The 17473-nt window shown below is 28.2% G+C and overlaps 2 protein-coding genes across 3 annotated transcripts; both read right to left on the bottom strand.

The window, feature by feature from the left end:
• Positions 1-1490: 1490 nt before the first annotated feature.
• Positions 1491-6542, bottom strand: LOC125856822 (purple acid phosphatase 3-like). The gene is made up of 7 exons (XM_049536466.1): positions 6319-6542; positions 4740-4896; positions 3648-3755; positions 3425-3552; positions 2580-2708; positions 2145-2212; positions 1491-1876 (listed from the first exon to the last, which is right to left on the bottom strand). Exons 1-7 carry the CDS (start codon positions 6499-6501, stop codon positions 1663-1665), a joined length of 987 nt encoding a protein of 328 aa, XP_049392423.1. The 5' UTR covers positions 6502-6542; the 3' UTR covers positions 1491-1662.
• Positions 6543-13320: 6778 nt separating this feature from the next.
• LOC125855396 (annexin D5-like) lies at positions 13321-16799 on the bottom strand. Of its 2 annotated transcripts, XM_049535117.1 has the most exons (7): positions 16753-16799; positions 16641-16721; positions 15868-16013; positions 15553-15771; positions 14340-14555; positions 14161-14250; positions 13322-13566 (listed from the first exon to the last, which is right to left on the bottom strand). In XM_049535117.1, exons 2-7 carry the CDS (start codon positions 16714-16716, stop codon positions 13363-13365), a joined length of 951 nt encoding a protein of 316 aa, XP_049391074.1. In that variant the 5' UTR covers positions 16717-16721; positions 16753-16799; the 3' UTR covers positions 13322-13362. The 2 variants fall into 2 exon arrangements, with proteins under 2 accessions (XP_049391073.1, XP_049391074.1); XM_049535116.1 differs by lacking the exon at positions 16753-16799 and having other exon boundaries at positions 13321-13566; positions 16641-16719.
• Between the last annotated feature and the right edge of the window lie 674 nt (positions 16800-17473).

The raw sequence follows: 17473 nt of genomic DNA, 5'->3' as shown, positions 1-17473 counted from the left end.
GAATTTGAAATACCTCAAGTTAATATTATCATATAAATTGATTTTGTAGTCCAATCTTTATAAATATTTAGTAATTTTTTTTACGGATATATATATATATATTGAATAAAAATTATTGAGTTCACGTGAATTCGTAATCGAATTTATAGATTCACTCATGTTTATTATGATTGTTTTCTATATAATCTGGTAGAGTACGAAAGATTAGCTCCCATTTGATCAAAGATTTTAAAGTTGAAACTTGAAAACTTGAGTTTTTGAAGTTGTGATTTTTGGAACTTGAAGTTGTTTTTGGTCGTGCATTTATTTGAAATTTTGTTAAAGGAATTGAAGACAGATTTTTAGAAATCTATTGCAAACAAATATTTGAAGATAAAATTTTAAATCAAATTCAAAAATGTATGATCAAACGCTAGCTAAAACATTTCATGGTATTTTAATTTAAGAAAGAGAGACAAAAATATCCCTAAATTATTGAAAGTAGATAGTAATTTTGTCTTTAATGTTTGTTTTTGGCACAAATTTGTCTTCACTATGCGTCAAATTAAACAAATATATTTCTAAACTATTAAAAAGAGAGAAATAATACCATTCGTTTGCCCGACTGGCGACTTCACATTAAATGTAGATTAGCATAAACTAATATTTTTTTACATAGTTAAGAATGAAAGAGAGAAGCATTAAAAAGATTCCTCAACTTAGCATAAATTATTAGTTCGGTCTTTGAATTATTGACAGTTTTAAAAATATTCATTTAATTACTTGACTAATCGAAATTAAATACACTCTCGATCTGACACATAACATAGCAACTAATTTCAAACTCTTGTAGAATCATGAACTCTTAATAAAAAGTCGAGAAAAATGTTAAAAATATCCTTAAATTTAACGAGAATCTAGGGGTGTACATTTCACTCATGTTGCAAGATCAAGAGTGTATTTAAGTTAAGTTAGTCAAGTAAAAGGGTGTTTTTAAGCAGTGGCGGAGCCAGAAATTTTATTAAGGGTGTCAAAGAATAATGGTGTGTGACTGTCAAAATAAAGAAAAAAATATTGTGATATTTGGGGTTCAAACCTGAAACTCCTTCATTCAAATGGACACTCATTACCACTGCGCCAAAGGCATAACTTTTGTCAATGGTGTCCAACTTTAAATATATATCATTTAAATGTAGAATTTGACATATATATATACAACGTAATTTTCCAACAAAGGGTGTTCAATTAGACACCCTGAGTTGGCGGTGGCTACGCCACTATTTTTAAGACGGTCAATAACTCAAGATAAAACTAATAATTCGCACTAAATTTAAAGGTGTGTTCTATACTTCTCTCAAAATTAAAGTTACATCTCATTTACGAGCCTTTCTTGCAAATGGTGTTAATAGCAAACTCATATTTATATTTTATTTTTATCTAAACAAAAAAAATGTTTAGTCTAAATGGGAAATTAATCAATGACTTTGAATCATATGAGTATGTAAAATAAATACTGAAAATAAACTCAGATTTAACATAAATAAATATTTCAATAGAACATATTGGATACAATTACATCAATGATTAGGATAATATTTAACTGCTAATTAGCAGAAACAAATTAAATCCATAATTTCTTTTTGGCTATTTTTTGTTCAACATTTTTTTTTTATTTTGAGTTGTTTACATAATGGAAACAAGGTTTTTTGATGCACTCCATTGATGCAAAATGTTTCCAAAAATGTCAAAAAATTGTATCCAAACTTGTGTTTGAGTAATTTGCATAGCCATAAATCCTTGTCCATCATAATAAAATTTCATTTCCTTTGGATTCCACCAATTCATATCACCCCTCCATGATTTTGAACCCCCACCACTTGTCAAAAATTGTAGTGGACTGAAAAAATAAAAAAAATATAATCAGAATAATATACTTCTTCATCCTTAATCAAAGGTCTCAGATTCGAGTCTCTCTGAATATTGAGTCACCTTTGTTAGGGAGCACTTTAGTCCCTAATATGTGACTTTTCGGCACGAATTCGAATTTAATCAGACTCCAATATAAGTACCGGACACCGAATTAAAAATTATAAAAAAATATTAATAATTTTAAAAAAAAGTTGAAACCATTTTTTTAGTTTTAGTTATGTGTGATATTTAATTACCTATCTGAACTGCTGATATGCTCCAGGCAATGGTCATGTCCATTTAGGTAAAAGTCAACATTGTTTGCCTAAAAAAAATGAAAAAGAAAAAAGAGGAGAAAGTATTAGAAACAATATTATTAAAACAAATTACAAGATAAAACTTTCTAATTTAATTTTAATATCATTAATAAGAAAAAGATTCAATATAAAAAAAAATTGAAATGAGTGACCAATAAACTTTAAAGCTAAAAAACAAAATTCATTATTAATCCTATGTAACGATAGGTTTAAAGTTTATAAATTATTAAAACAAGCAGTTAGCTAAGAGTAATTTAGCGACAAATTAATAACAAAATTCATAGCAATAGAGTAGCCATAAACAATTCACATATTATAAATATATGTTTTTTAAAAAAATTAATCAAACTACGTGTAAACTGACTCAGATATTACCTGTAATATGGGAAGAAGGTGGACTCCAAGCTCCTCAGAGCTACCATGGTGTCCAGCACTTTTAATGGTGTGGTGACCAACTACTATTTTCCATTTTGCACTTGATTCCCTTAATGCTGAGTCCAAATCCTATTTAATATGGAGGTTAATGTTAATAAAATATTTCAGTTAATTTAATATGTGTAAAAATGAAAGTCATTCGTAAATATGAAATAAAATTAAAAATAAATTTGTAAAGAGGTATAAATAATCAAATTTAGATTGATGAATATATGAATCAATGAAAATTAAGGATTAACTTCGTGGATGATCATTCAACTTTTACTTTATTATATAACATTTAACTTTACCTAAGTCAGAAAAGTCATTAAACTAATTTTGTAACCTAAAGACATAAGTAATATATAAATATACTCTTTAATTAATTGGTTTTGGTTGACATAGCCCTTCAATTTTGGATGTACTCAGTAGACACTTAAACTATCATAAATTTGAACAAATAAATACGTTACATGCATATCCTACATAACAAAATCGAAGAAAATGCATATGTCATACATGTCAAACCAAGTGATAAAGCCAGTTAGGAGAAAACACAATATAATTCTTCGACAAAATTGAATAACTTTTTAGTTGCGAAATGAAATTTTTTTGCTTAGTTACTTTATGTGAAACTTCAGTAGAGTTAAAGTGATTTTGTTGATATAAAAGATAATTTAGCGACTTTCAATGGTATTGAGGTAAAGCTCAATGATTTTGTTATAAAAATAGTTTAGTAACTTTTGATATAATAAAACAAAAAATTTAATAATCATACGTGAAATCAACTAGAAAAATAATTTTACCTTCAAAACTAGGGAAAGATAATCTTTTCGAGGCATAACATTTCTCCAATCATAAGTATGATCTTTAGGAGTTGTGAAATACATATCTTGAAAAGGAGTTGTATCTACAAAGAAAAATTCTGCCACATCTACAAAATAATGTGTAAATATTAATTAGTGAATTTTTTAAAATCTTAACCTAATTATTAAAATTTCATAATTAAGATTAATTAAATTATGTTACCTGTATTAACAATATAAGACCTCATACAAATCCATCTGTTATCCTTTTGCTTAAGAATAGGACTTAATTGTGCTAAAGCATCACCTCTGTAGTCATGGTTCCCCAAAACTGCAAATAAAAGTATACACCACATAAGGGGTTAAAAATATTTGTTTCGATCGAGTTGAGGTGTCGAAATGAAATTAAAAATATTTGTTTCGATCGAGTTGAGATGTCGAAATGAAATTTTATAAAGTAAAGAGATTTCAAATTGGGATAAATACAATTAGTTTGAGTATATATTTATATGTTATAAAAGAATTACTTTTTTTATTTCAACTTGTTTGTCTTAGTTTAACTTGATATGTAGTTTACGAAAATAAAGAAGATTTTTAAATTTTGTGGTCTTAAGTTAAAGATATGTCAAATGTATCAAACCACACTTTAAGCTTGTGGTATTAAACAAGTCATGTGGAAAATTAAAACTAAAGAATTGTTAAAAAAAAAAAAAAACTTTTTTTGGAACAGATTTAATTTTTTAAAAAAAATAGGACAAATAAATTAAAATGAAAGGAATGCTATAATCTACTCATTTGTTGCAAATTAATGCTCATTAAACAACAACATACCCAATAATCTCACAAAATCGGGTCTGAGTAGGGTATACATAATACACATACCTTATCCTATATCAAAGGTAGAAATATTGTTTCTGATAGACCCTCGGCTCACGAAAAAAATAATTTTAAACAACATAGTGAAAGAATTAACAAGGAAACAAGAAATAATAGCTAATAACAAAAACAACATATATAGTAACAGAATATAAACTCACAAAGTGGGCCTGAATAGGGTATACATAATACACCAATCTTATCCTATCTCAAAGGTAAAAATATTGTTTTCGATAGACCCTCGATTTAAGAAAAAAACAATTTTAAACAGTACAGTGAAAAAATTAACAAGGGAACAAGAAATAACAGCTAATAACAAAAACAACATATAGTAACAAAATATAAACTATAATAGAACAATATGATAATCAAGACACAGAAAAAAAAATTAAAATTAAAACGACAATTAAAATGAAACAGAACAAAGAATCAAACTCACCATTGTACCAATTTTTTTGTAAGCTTGGAGCTGTATAGACATTGGTAAAAGATTCCTCAAAAGCAGGATCATCCACACCAGTCAATCCATCATCATAGAAATTGTCTCCAGTTGATACAACAAAATCTATGTTTAATTTCTCTCCAATTATTCCCATCTACAATAAATTCAACATAAACAAAAAAATCACTATAATCACTATAGGGTACAAATATTTTAAATTGATAACATTGTATATATAGACACATGCGTTCTATGTAACATATTTATATGATAATTTATGTCCTATCATATTATATTATATCTCGTAAAATATATGTGTATATTTATTTAATTTATACAAATTTAAATGTCTACTTGTGTACACCTAAATTTATATAAAGCCAGTAGATGTCAGTTGAAACCAAGTTGAAAAACATATTTATATATTATGCCTTATTAATAAGTTAATCATTCTATTGAAGACAATCTCTCTACTCCATAAAGATAGAGTAAGATTTTACATTTTTAATATAAAATTTTACTGATTATGTTATTGTATATAAGAATGTTTGTGTGTGTGTTTTAAGAATGTGTAAAAATTAATATGAGTCGAGTAATATAAAATGAAAAATAATTTAAAAAGAATAAATTATACTCCTTTTGTCCTAATTTATGTGATGATTTTCGTTTTTCGATAGTCAAACAGTTTAAGTTTGACCAGAAATTTGTGCGTGGAATCTTTAATTTTTTTTAAATGAAATTTATATATTTGTTAACTACGTAAAAATGCTATAAATCAGAATAATTGACAATTCAAAATAATTAAAAGAAATATAAAAAATTTATGATAAAAATAGATTTGTTTGAATCTGGAGTATTAAATAAAATAGACCTTGAAATGATATCCATGCCCATCATGGAAACCACGTGCAGTCAATTATGTGAACCCAAAATGCACGCGATAATCAATTAGCTTGTCGATTTAGGGACATTCAATTAAATAATTGCAACTACTTTAATTGATTAGCTAAGTGGCAATATATATATATATATATATATATATATATATATATATAAGTGGATTAAATCAAATAAAATGGCCCCATTAGATATTTTTCTTTGTTAAATTAGTAGTATACGTATTATTCATTGTTTAGGTCCCTAATACTTGTATTCTTTCACTTGGCCGACGAGGATTCTTCCACTAATTACATCTCCCAAAAAATAAAATAATGAAAGACATTATTTTTTTCCATTAGTAAAATCTCTCAATAAATAATATTAATAATTGTTGAATATTTTATTTTGATCAGACACGAAATTTAAGAGAAACGAAAAACTTTTGAATTTTGAGGTTTTATTTAAATTTTATTTTGATCTGACACGAAATTTAAGAGAATAACAAAAACTTTTGAATTTTGAGGTTTTCACGGAATACTAAAATATATTTTTAGTCTTGTGGTTATAAATATATGTTCGTAGAAAGTTAGAATTACAGAGTAGTCAAACCAGAAAAGCGATATTCTTTTTAAAACGATGTAAGATAAACAAATTGAAACAGACGAATATGCAGGAGGATGATGGTTATAGTGTTTACTTGTTGAGCAACTTGAGATTGGTTAAAGGTTCCTCTTCTTCCCCAATCTCCGACGACCAAAAAGCTAATCGAACCGTCGGTGTTCACCGGATGTTCTAACCGGTGGAGCTCAGCCATGGCTGCCGGAAATAGTAACAACAACATGAAACTAATGAAAATGTTGAGTTTTTTCATGGAAGCCATATATTTTTAGAAAGAAGGATATTAGGGTTGAAATTAAAGTGGTGAGGAAAATGTAATGATTTATATGGTCATTTTATAGAGGGTGTGGGGTAGGGAAGGGGTGTGTGGGTGGGTAGGTGATATTTTGTCTATAAAAGAAAAGATATTAGATACATATAGGAAGTTTCCTATTTGAAATAGTGAAAAATTGTTTGATTATAATGTGTAAGTAAAGTTTGTAGTACTCCTTTTGTCGGTATGTTCTATTGTTTGCTAAATTTAATTTTAGATATTAATTATGCATTAAGGATAAAAAGATAATTTTAAAGTTAAATAATAATTTAAGAATTTAAGTTAGCTTGTTGTCCTAATTTTTTGGATTCGATTTTAAAATTTTATTTTTAAATATCTATTTGGTTATGAAATTTGATTAGATTTTGAAATTTTGATTTATATAAATATCTTTTCAAAAAGGAACTTCGATAAGTTTTTGAAAGAAATTTTACTTTCATTTACAAATTTTTTATTTTTTTCCCAATAAAATGCATATTTAAACACAATTTCAAGTTTCAAAAACCAAACTTTTCAAATTTTAACTTCAAAAACTGAAATTTTCAGTTTTCAACTTTTAACTTCAAAATGTATAGCTAAATGGGAGGTTATTAGCGTTTAAAATAGAAAAAGTATATTCTTGCGAGAGTAGAGTTCACTGTGATGTTATTTGGTTTGAACTTGAACTCGCACGACTTTATAATGCATAATTGAGATTTATAGTCTTCTTTTTTAATTTATTAGGTTGCGGATGAGAAAAGCAAACATGAAGATTTGAGTAGGGACGCAACATAATTAAGAAAGCCATTTTATTTAGGCTCGGACTAAATGGCCAGGCATATAGGTGATTTGATGTCCGAGTCAATGCAGTTGAATGATAATAAAAAAGTTATTTTATATATTTAAATATATTGTGTTAAATTTCCTGATGTGGAAATTTATATTATAACTCCATCATGTGGGGTTTATTATATACTACCCATTAGAAATTAATAACATAATTAAAATAATTTTAGATCTAATTAGTGCTTTTTCACATGTACCTAATATTTCAAAACAAATAGCTACTGCTCCCTGACATACCTAATATTTCTCTTATATTTTACCTAGATGATATATTTAAATAATATAATTTTTCAATGAAAAAAATATATAAATTGATATATTTTTAACAAAGATAGATCCGCCGTTAATTATTAGCAACTTGGGTAAGTTTATTCATTTAGGGGTCGTTTGGTGTAAGGGATAGTACCAAATAGTCCCGGGATTAAATTATAGTACCGCTTATTTTGTTGTTTGGTTGGCAAGTTCGGGATAACTTATCCCGGGATTAATAATTAGTACTGGGATAAGTTATCCCTCTCCTTGGGTGGTATAGTAATCCCGGGATAACTTATCCCGGGATAAAGTAGGTAAATGACAAAAATGTCTCTTTCAACCTTTTTGTTATATCACTTTTTACCTTAATGAAGGGCATTTTTGTAAATAAATAAATTGTTCTTAAAATTTATTATTTTGAATACAACAAACCAAACACTCAATAAAAAATAATCCCAACACAACTTATTCCATCATAACTAATCCCAACATAACTTATCCCAACATAACTTATCCCATCATAACTCATTTTCAAACCAAACGACCCCTTAGTATCTTCAAAGATTTTGAACTTATCTTTTTTCATAAATTCATGAATATTCCACAATCATTGATTCATTATATATATATATATATATATATATATATATATATAAATTAGAGAACAATGTATGCCAAACATTATTGAAGGAAATAATGTGGATCCACATGCAATTTGTATGTCTTTTATTCTTGTTGTAAATAAATATAACAACACCAATTCGTATTTTTTTTATGAAAAAAAAAAGTAGGAGGAGGAAGTCTAGTATATTGCTAAAATTATTTTATATATATTATAATTGTCAATCGAGTATCAACATAACTAATTTTAGACCAAATATATCAATGTAGCGATGATTAATTTGTTTTCTTCCAATTTTCGATGATTAAGTTTATTTTGATTTAAAAGAAAAGATACATCGAAAATATTTGACGAAGACTAAAAAAGTTAATGACATTATATTTTGAAGCGGTGTAAGTGTAAACCAAATAAAATCATACTAAAAATGGACTTATGTACTTGCTCAGCTCCAATACATGTGCTGCATTTCATTTAATGACATTTTCAACATTTTATACATGTTTCATTTTATTTGTTTAACAAAAAAATCATTTATTTGACTGAAAGTTAACTATCAGCAGAAAAACATTTCGAATGTATCTTTAAAGAATAAATATTAAAATTTTAAAAACACCTTTAACATGAGATAGATATGTCAACAAAAATTCTAAAAATATCATCCGATATGAAATAAATATGCAGATGAAGAGATTTATAATTTTTAAAATACTCTCAACATAAAGTAAACATATTAACGAAAAGATATTACTTTTAACTTCTTATTAAATATTGATAATGATGATTAAGGGTCTTTTTTTTTTCTTCATTTTTTTCTCTATTATTGAACATGAAGAATTTTGAACTTGGCCCCATGCTCAGCGTGGGAAACCTCCTTACTAGTTGGAAAATATATATTTTTAAAATATTACTTTATGATATGATGAGATGGCAAAATAATAACCACAATAAAAAAACTATATACTATATAAGTGAGATAAAACCATGTGCAATCCCTATCCAATTCCTTCTTTTTTTTTTGGCTTGTTAAATTTGATTTCTGAAATATGAGTGGATAGTGATTGTGATTTGTCATTCACAAATATCAGATTGTTTTAGGGCGGCATGTTAAGACAAAATATATTTTGAAATCTGATTTGGTGTTAAAATTTTGTTTAGACGATTTATAATTTAGATTTCTTAAGTTATATTAAATATAAAATTACAATTTTTTCTGTTTAACAATAGTTGTTCATTATTGACTTGACACACCCTTTAAGAAATAAGAGTAATAAATAATAGGGGTAATATTATTATATTTTCTTTTGACTTTATTAAATTTAATGTTGTGAGAAATGTGTTAGATGATAAATAAGTAGTACTTTAATAGCAAGAGTAAAATAGACACAAAAGGTAAATTATTCCTTGATTTTCTAAATTGGGCAAGTATTATTGGACAACTATTGTTGGACGGAGGAAGTATAATTTCTAAAAACTATTAAAATTTATACAATTATTATACAATCTTATCTAATGAGTAAATCATAGTTTATAAACGAAGTATCGGAATATCCTAAAGCGCCACACTACTAGATTGCATGTATCTTCTACAAATAAATATTTGCGATTATATACTATTACAAACTTTCAAATACTTATAAATTTTACCAAGATTCATTGGTTCAAAAAATCAAAGATAGTAATAACTAGTTATTTTTTATTATAATCCTTTCACATGGCAAACAATTTATTCTCTATCACACATGAATTTTTTAATTATTTTTTTACAAGTTTTAGATTTAATTTCTCTAAAAACATCCTTCTTTTCATAGAATTAGATATTTTAAATTAAAATTAAATTTTCTACAAATTTCATAAATACATATTAATTTCAAAGCAAAATTTAAAATTGAAATTTTATGGCCAAATGCCTATACAAATCTTCCTAAATCAAAATATTAGCCGTAAAAATCTTTGCAAGAATCTTATCTTGTTTAAAGCAGTACGTCAACAAACAAGTGACTTTAATTGGGGATATGACAATTTACAATTTATTTTTTATCAAATAAAATTAAGCACCAATTCTAGCAATAATTTTGAAGAATTTTTTCTTTCCCTTAAAGTGAAATCATGTATAGAATTTTGTTTATATTAAAAAAGGTAAACGACAGTTATAATTTGGCTTTTTATTCAAAGTCTAAACTTTTCGTTAAAAGTTTATCCCATTCATATCTTTATCAATATATAGGGTTATTATTGGCCTTTCCTTTTTAACGTTGGTGATGGTGTTATCGATGACTTTTTTTCCTTTTTTAATCACGTATAATGTTGGTGTGCCAAAGAAATAATACTGAACACCGAATGAAAAAATAAAATAGATTAAATTACATAAATTCCACTAGTGTGGTCTTAATAATTACTATGATTCTTGATATTTTCGAATATTACTTGATATATCATTTTTCGTCCTTTGAATACATGTACTATTACTCGCCAAATATATGTATCTTTGAATATTTGAGATACATGTTTTATTAATTTTGAATGAAACATGTGTAACTAATTTCCTTAATTAGAGGAGTAATTGAGGCTTAATTAACAACTCTAACATAGCTGCATATTTCTTAGTGTATCAACTTTAACAAATCTTTCTAAAATAACGAAATTATAAAGCCAAACTAATTCTCTAATTGTAAACTTCATCTTCTTGGCATCAATTTGTATTTTTTTTGTTCCTTGCGATTGTGAGTTTATCAACAATGACCAATATCACCACATTACTTTCTAGGTCATATTTTGTCATTTATATACATGTATCATTACTCGTCAAATATATGTATCCGTCAATTTGAATATTCAAAATACATATTTAAAATACCGAATTAATTGAGGCTTAATATCTTAGATTCATGAAAAGAAAGATCTCTATATCAGATACATGATAATAATGCATGTTACAATAGTTATAAACTTCTACATATAATGTTGATTACGAAAATTCAGTTTTGATAGTTAAAGATGAAAATGTGATTTGAGAGGATAAAGAAAGAGAGATGGTACTGGAGCTAAGTGGTGGAGGACATGGGGTGGGGTGACGAGAGTTACGGTTGGGTAAGGTGATTGACCGAGGTATATTGTTGGAGAGAGAAAAAAATTCAAATTGTTTAATTGACAATTAATTTAGATGCTTAAATGTAAAGATGATAAATTAATCTCATTTTAAAGGAATTTGTCTATCTGATTGTATCTTTTAAAATATATGATATAAAATATTAAAAGTGATGTTATATGTAATTTTTTGAAACTAGAATTAAGATTAGTATATATTGATGTATGTTTAGTTGAATAGTTTTTCGTTTTCAATTCCTATTTTTTTTCTTCATTATTTTGATTAGGAAAGTGGAAAAAGTAGAAGGATGAATCATTAATTTTATTATTTTATTCAATGGTTCATAAAAAGTTGAAGAATCTGGTGGAAATAAGCCTATCTAGACAAACCATGTTATGTTGTAGCATTATTTCCCATTATTAGAAGTCATAGTAGACTAGACAATTATTTTTTATTACATTAATTGACAGTTTATATCAGTTGTATTTTTTTGTCATTTTCTTATCATTTCTGTTTTTTTTTAGTTGAACATCACTCTCATCATTGAACTGTGCCCATATCTCATTTTATTACCATTTCTGTTTTATAAAAAAAAAAATACATTGTTCATTTTTAGCATTATTGTCTCCCAATAATAGATAATTTCATCATATTGACCTATCAATGGGATTTTTGGATCAGGTTTGAACTATTTTCAACCAGTAAAGCCTTTTTGTGTGTGTATTATTTTTTAGATATGTTTTGAACTTTTTAAGTGAAATTTTTGTTTATATGAAACTTAGAAAAGATAATGAAGTGCTAGAAATAGCTAGTAGAAATAACGTTTACTGGTCATACTCAGATCCTATTTTTGAAAAATAATCATTATTGTTTAAAAATATGGCCTAGTGGTCAATAAAGCATGGAATACTAATTATGAGGTTTCAAGTTTAAATGTCAGCAGAGATAAAAAGACACTAGATGATTTCTTTTTATATATATGTACGTATGTTGTTGATGAAAGATGACATATCATATCTCGTAAAATTAGTTGATGAGCCTAAAAACTGACCTGAACAGAGCAATTATATATAAAAAAGTCATTATTAAAATACTCACCGGCATTTTATAGACCCAAGACAAGATTTAAACCCTAGTGGTATCTCTCACCGGCATAAATATAAATAAAAACACCTTATTATAATTTCTGTTTCATGCAATATACTGACTTTACGTAAACTTATTCGAAGGGCTTTTTCGCGTGTTTATTTTTTTATATATATGTATAGAAAGTCACTTTTTGAAATTCTACTCTTCTTTTATAGGACGTTTGTACAAATGGAATTCTTTTAGGATGATAAGCTCAATGGCATAAATTATGTCTCATATGATAAGTTCAATATCAAAAGTTATGCCTTAAAAGCAAAAATTCTCTAAAAGACTTGCCTATGAATCAGAATACTATAAAACTAACTTATGACCTAAGCCAATAATTATCTAAAAGTTTTGCCTAGCAAATTCTGGTCATAATTAAGGATACTTTGATCCACAAATTTTCATTAAATGAACGATAGAGACAAAAATTTAAGACTACCCGGGCCGGAAAATGGGGGTAGTCCATGCAAAAACTTGTACATATCATGGGCCGATAAAAAACCAGCCCAACTTTATTAAGCTAATCATACCATCACAGCTAAAAGAGGCAGTTTGGTGCACTAAAACTCCTGCTATGTGCAGGATCCACGAAAGGATCCGGCCATAAGGGCTTATTGTACACCGTCTTACCTTACATTTTTGCAAGAGGCTGATACTTAAAATTATAATAGAACATTGAAGACATGCTTATTTATGCAAAAATGCACAAAAAAGTTAACTACCTTTTCTGTCCTTTTATCTTCATAAGGATACATGCATTTGATACAACAAAGAAACAAAATTTACACCATCATATCAAATCAAAATTGCAATTGTAACAAAACTGAACTCAGCAAGGCATCAATTACAGTACAATATAATATACTCATTTTCAGCTATACATCTTCGCGCGCTAGTAATTTGGCCCCAGAAGAGATAGGAGGAAGGTTCGATAATTGCCAGAAGTCTCGGAATAAACAGCATCATTTAGACACTTCTTGTATTTCTTTCGGTATTCTGCTTTTATATACTGCATATCGATCTCAGCTCGTGTTACTATTATTCTAATAAGAGCTGCATCGTTCGTTCCCAAGCCCTTCATTGCCTTATGTAATTGCTGAATGCAAAAAATGTGAAAATATGTACAAGATTAAAGTCAAGAATGGTTTTACCAAAGTTTAAAACAATATTTAAGTAATCACATTCCGTGTTAGAATTAAATGATTACCATTATGCTAAACAATATAGTCTTAATCAAGCTCGTCATACAAGTGTCATATTCTAGAACGACTCTGATCTAGGCCATCACTTGGGACTCGCCATTGGCAGGATATTGACATTATCTGTAAGATTTCCAACATTACCCCCCACTCCCCACTCCAATATGTTGTTCCTGGGAATGGAACTCATTACCTTGGTTCTGATACCACTTGTTAGGATCAAGGTCTTACCATCATACCAAAATCTATACTTGATAGCTAGACACAACTTTAATCTTAACCAAGCCCATCAAATCTAGTGCTATGTTCAACCAAGACTCCGACCTAAGACCATCTCAGACCTGTCACTTGGACCTTACCATAGGCAGGATGTTTGCTTTACCCAACATTATTCAACAAGGATTTAAGAGATATACACTGACTATTACCATTTTTACAAAAGTACCAACTAATATCTATCATAGAGACCTTCGGAGTATGGTAAACAATACCTTCGCAAAGAAGCTTGCAGGATTCTTAGCACATCTCAAGATAGACAAAAGGCCAAATCTAAAGAGCCCTGAGGTTTCACTTTTTACAGCCTGTGTAACATTAAGTATATAAACACATTAGTAAACTAGATTTATAATGCTTAACTAAGCTGATTAGAGAGTAAAGTAAGTGAACTTACACTTCTCAATTTGTTCTTATACTTGTTTTTATAAGCATAACTAACAGCAGCCAAATGTGCACTGCTGCTTTCAGTGAAGATTCGTATAAACGTCTTCTCATCGGTACCCCATCTCTTCTCCCCTGCTTTATACAGAGCTTTAGCATCACGTTCTGCTAAAACACTGTCAATTTCTGGTCCTTCATAGCGTATTGTACGTACATACGATAGAAGCAACTGTTATATAAAAGCAAACAACACCGATACATACATCAGTATTTTCTTTGTAAATTTTTCACGTATGGGTACTGAACTTTATCTACTTTAACATGAGTAAAATTCACATAACTTTTTTATCATGTATATACATAATATGTTAAATCCCCTTATTTTCGATCTGTATCTACTTTTTTAATAGTGTGACATCCCTTGGTAAAATTTTCCCACTGCTTGTTATAGTTTTGCTCTAGTAGAAACTAACCCCTCCTATAGATGGTATATGCCTCTAGAAATATTATAAAAAGGAGGAAAAACTCACACAATAACAACAGATGTATCAAAAAAACAGATTACTACGTGATAGGAATTTCAAAAGCCAATAGATGGAGACAACAAGGAGTTTCTCGAATGGTAACAACCCCTTACTTCGAACCCTAAGATTGTGAGTTCGAGTACCAAGGGAGTAAAAAGATAAGAAAAAAAGAGGAACGATTACACAAGAACAACAGATATATCGAAAAACATATTACTACATGAAAGGAATTTCAAAAGCCAACAACAAATGGAAACAAGAGGGAGTTACTCGGATGGTAACCACTCGTTACTTCCAACCCTAACATTGTGAGTTTGAGTCACCAAGGGAGCAAAAAGATTAGAAAAAAGAGGAAACATTCACACAAGAACAACAGATATATCGAAAAACAGATTACTATATGAAAGGAATTTCAAAAACCAACAACAGATGGAGACAAGAGGGAGTTACTCGGATGGTAACCACCCCTTACTTCCAACCCTAACATTATGAGTTCGAGTCACCAATGGAGCAAAAAGATTAGAAAAAATAGGAAACACAAGAACAACAGATATATCGAAAAAATAGATTACTACATGAGAGGAATTTCAAAAGCCAACAACAGATAGAGTTGCTCGATCGGATGGTAACCCCTTACTTCCAATCTTAAGATTGTGAGCTCGAGTCACCATCATCATCAAATGCAGAGGATAAGATCAATACCTTTTTATGATCATCAGATGTTCGCGATTCAATATCGTGCTCAAGGTAAACACCATTCATAGTATAATAGATTTGCTTGAAATATTGAATCTGTGAAGGAGTCCTAGAACATATTACTTCAGTAGCAGCTCTTAGATCAACAACAACGCTACTCAACGCTTGTCTGACTATAGTAGCATCCCTTACTGCTGGATCATGCATCCATAGTAAGAATGCTTTCTGAATTTATCAATCCAAATGAAACAAAATCAACATACACAAGACAACTTGATGCAAAATCGATGTATATAAGTTAAATTCTAACGTCACATATACCTTGTTGTCACCACTAAGCTCTCTAGATAAGCGATTACTAAGATCTTCTGAATACATAACTTTGTATTCCTGTTGAATGAGACCGCGTTGAGTTGCATCGCGATGGGCAAGGATATTGATGAGTGATGCAGTATCACATCCAAATCCTGGAATAGCAAAAGAAAGTAATCATATGAACAATAGCAAAAGATACAACGCGTTCAATGTTGAGAATCTTAAATTTTGAATTCGTAAAACTTAAATCCTGAATTCGAACTCCAAATAAGAATGTCTAAAGACTATATGATACATGGTATTTTGTGTTGTTATATATTGTAGCAAGTATTAAAATTTGGATATGTGATGCATAATATGAAAATGTTTACTGTTAAATTTTGCTTATTTCAAAAAGTGTTTTTTTTTAAAATAATTTTGAAAAGTGTGAATTTGGTCAAAGTTTCAAAAAAAGTATGTTGGTAACTTCTACTACTAATCTACTATTTAAAAATATTGTATTCATCTTTTAAAAAACTTACCAAACACATAACCCTCTTGAGCAACACTTATTCTTAGAAAAATCAATACTTGTATAAATGCTTTAATCAGAAAAAATTAAATAACAGACAACAATATATTCAGTGTAATCTCATAAGTCTAGATCATCAACTCAAGAAAAAAAAAGCAAAAGAAAAGCCGGATTGAAATATAAGGACAACAAAACAAAGCAACACGAAATATATAGTAAAAGTCAAAGAATAAGAAAAGAATTCAATAAGGTGAAATTATTGAATTACCCTTGAAAGCTTTATAAAGTTGTGCAGCATCATCGCGGGGCGAAGTTAAGACAGGAGGTATAATCAAGGTAGCCATATTATATTATCTGCTAATTAATCTCCTGCTGATAATGAATGATCTTTTACGACTATTTACAAATTAAATAATAAAAAAATTAATCCCCCGTTGCGGATTGTTTCTCTCTTTTAACGAAAATTGTTAACGAGAGAGAGAGAAACAGAGAGACCTTCAATAGATTAAAGGAGACATACAAAAGCAAGAAATTCAAAGGGTAGAATTGGAAAGCTTTACATGAATGGTACAACTACAAATGCGTCTCACCATAAAAGATTATGTGAGAAATAAAATATGTGCAAACAAAAATATATGTATTATTTAATTATGGTATTAAATGATTATGTATTTTTATTTTAATATTTAATTATCAAAATTAAATTGATTTAATATAAATATCGAATGTGGTACCTTATTATTATGAAAAAGAGAATTTTTTGCATTTGTTGACTTAGTTGTTGGACGTGCGAATAAAATTGTATATTTGCGGTTGAAAAGAAATGAAAGTTATCATAAAGGGGTGATTTACAAGAATAATCTTGGAGGTTATAGTTAAAACTTGAAGTTAAATAACTTTTTACTTTTGACCTTGGAAGTTTGGCCTTGGACTAGTGAAGGTTAATAATTTTAGACCAACAATTTTCAGGATCATTGAATGTAATTTTTTTTAGTAAAAATTAGGCAAATGACATAGTATAAGAAAGAAATTACTTCATTTCTTTACTCTTTCATTAATTACCAAAAATCCCTTTTTTAGTGTTTTTCGGATACATAATAC

This window comes from Solanum stenotomum, chromosome 2 (genome assembly GCF_019186545.1).
Source record: "Solanum stenotomum isolate F172 chromosome 2, ASM1918654v1, whole genome shotgun sequence".
NCBI lineage: Eukaryota > Viridiplantae > Streptophyta > Magnoliopsida > Solanales > Solanaceae > Solanum > Solanum stenotomum.
This window is presented reverse-complemented; position numbering and strand designations above follow the sequence as displayed.

Bases quoted from the DNA above. Each gene is read 5' to 3' on its own strand.
- LOC125856822 (XM_049536466.1), bottom strand. From the start codon at position 6,501: ATGGCTTCCATGAAAAAACTCAACATTTTCATTAGTTTCATGTTGTTG. The intron at 4,897-6,318 runs GTAAACACTATA...AATTTATTGTAG, and splicing joins AATCTCAAGTTGCTCAACAA to ATGGGAATAATTGGAGAGAA. The intron at 2,213-2,579 runs GTAATATCTGAG...CATTTTTTTTAG, and splicing joins ACCTTCTTCCCATATTACAG to GCAAACAATGTTGACTTTTA.
- LOC125855396 (XM_049535117.1), bottom strand. From the start codon at position 16,716: ATGGCTACCTTGATTATACCTCCTGTCTTAACTTCGCCCCGCGATGAT. The intron at 15,772-15,867 runs GTATATGTGACG...TGATAAATTCAG, and splicing joins AGCTTAGTGGTGACAACAAG to AAAGCATTCTTACTATGGAT. The intron at 14,251-14,339 runs GTAAGTTCACTT...AATGTTACACAG, and splicing joins ATAAGAACAAATTGAGAAGT to GCTGTAAAAAGTGAAACCTC.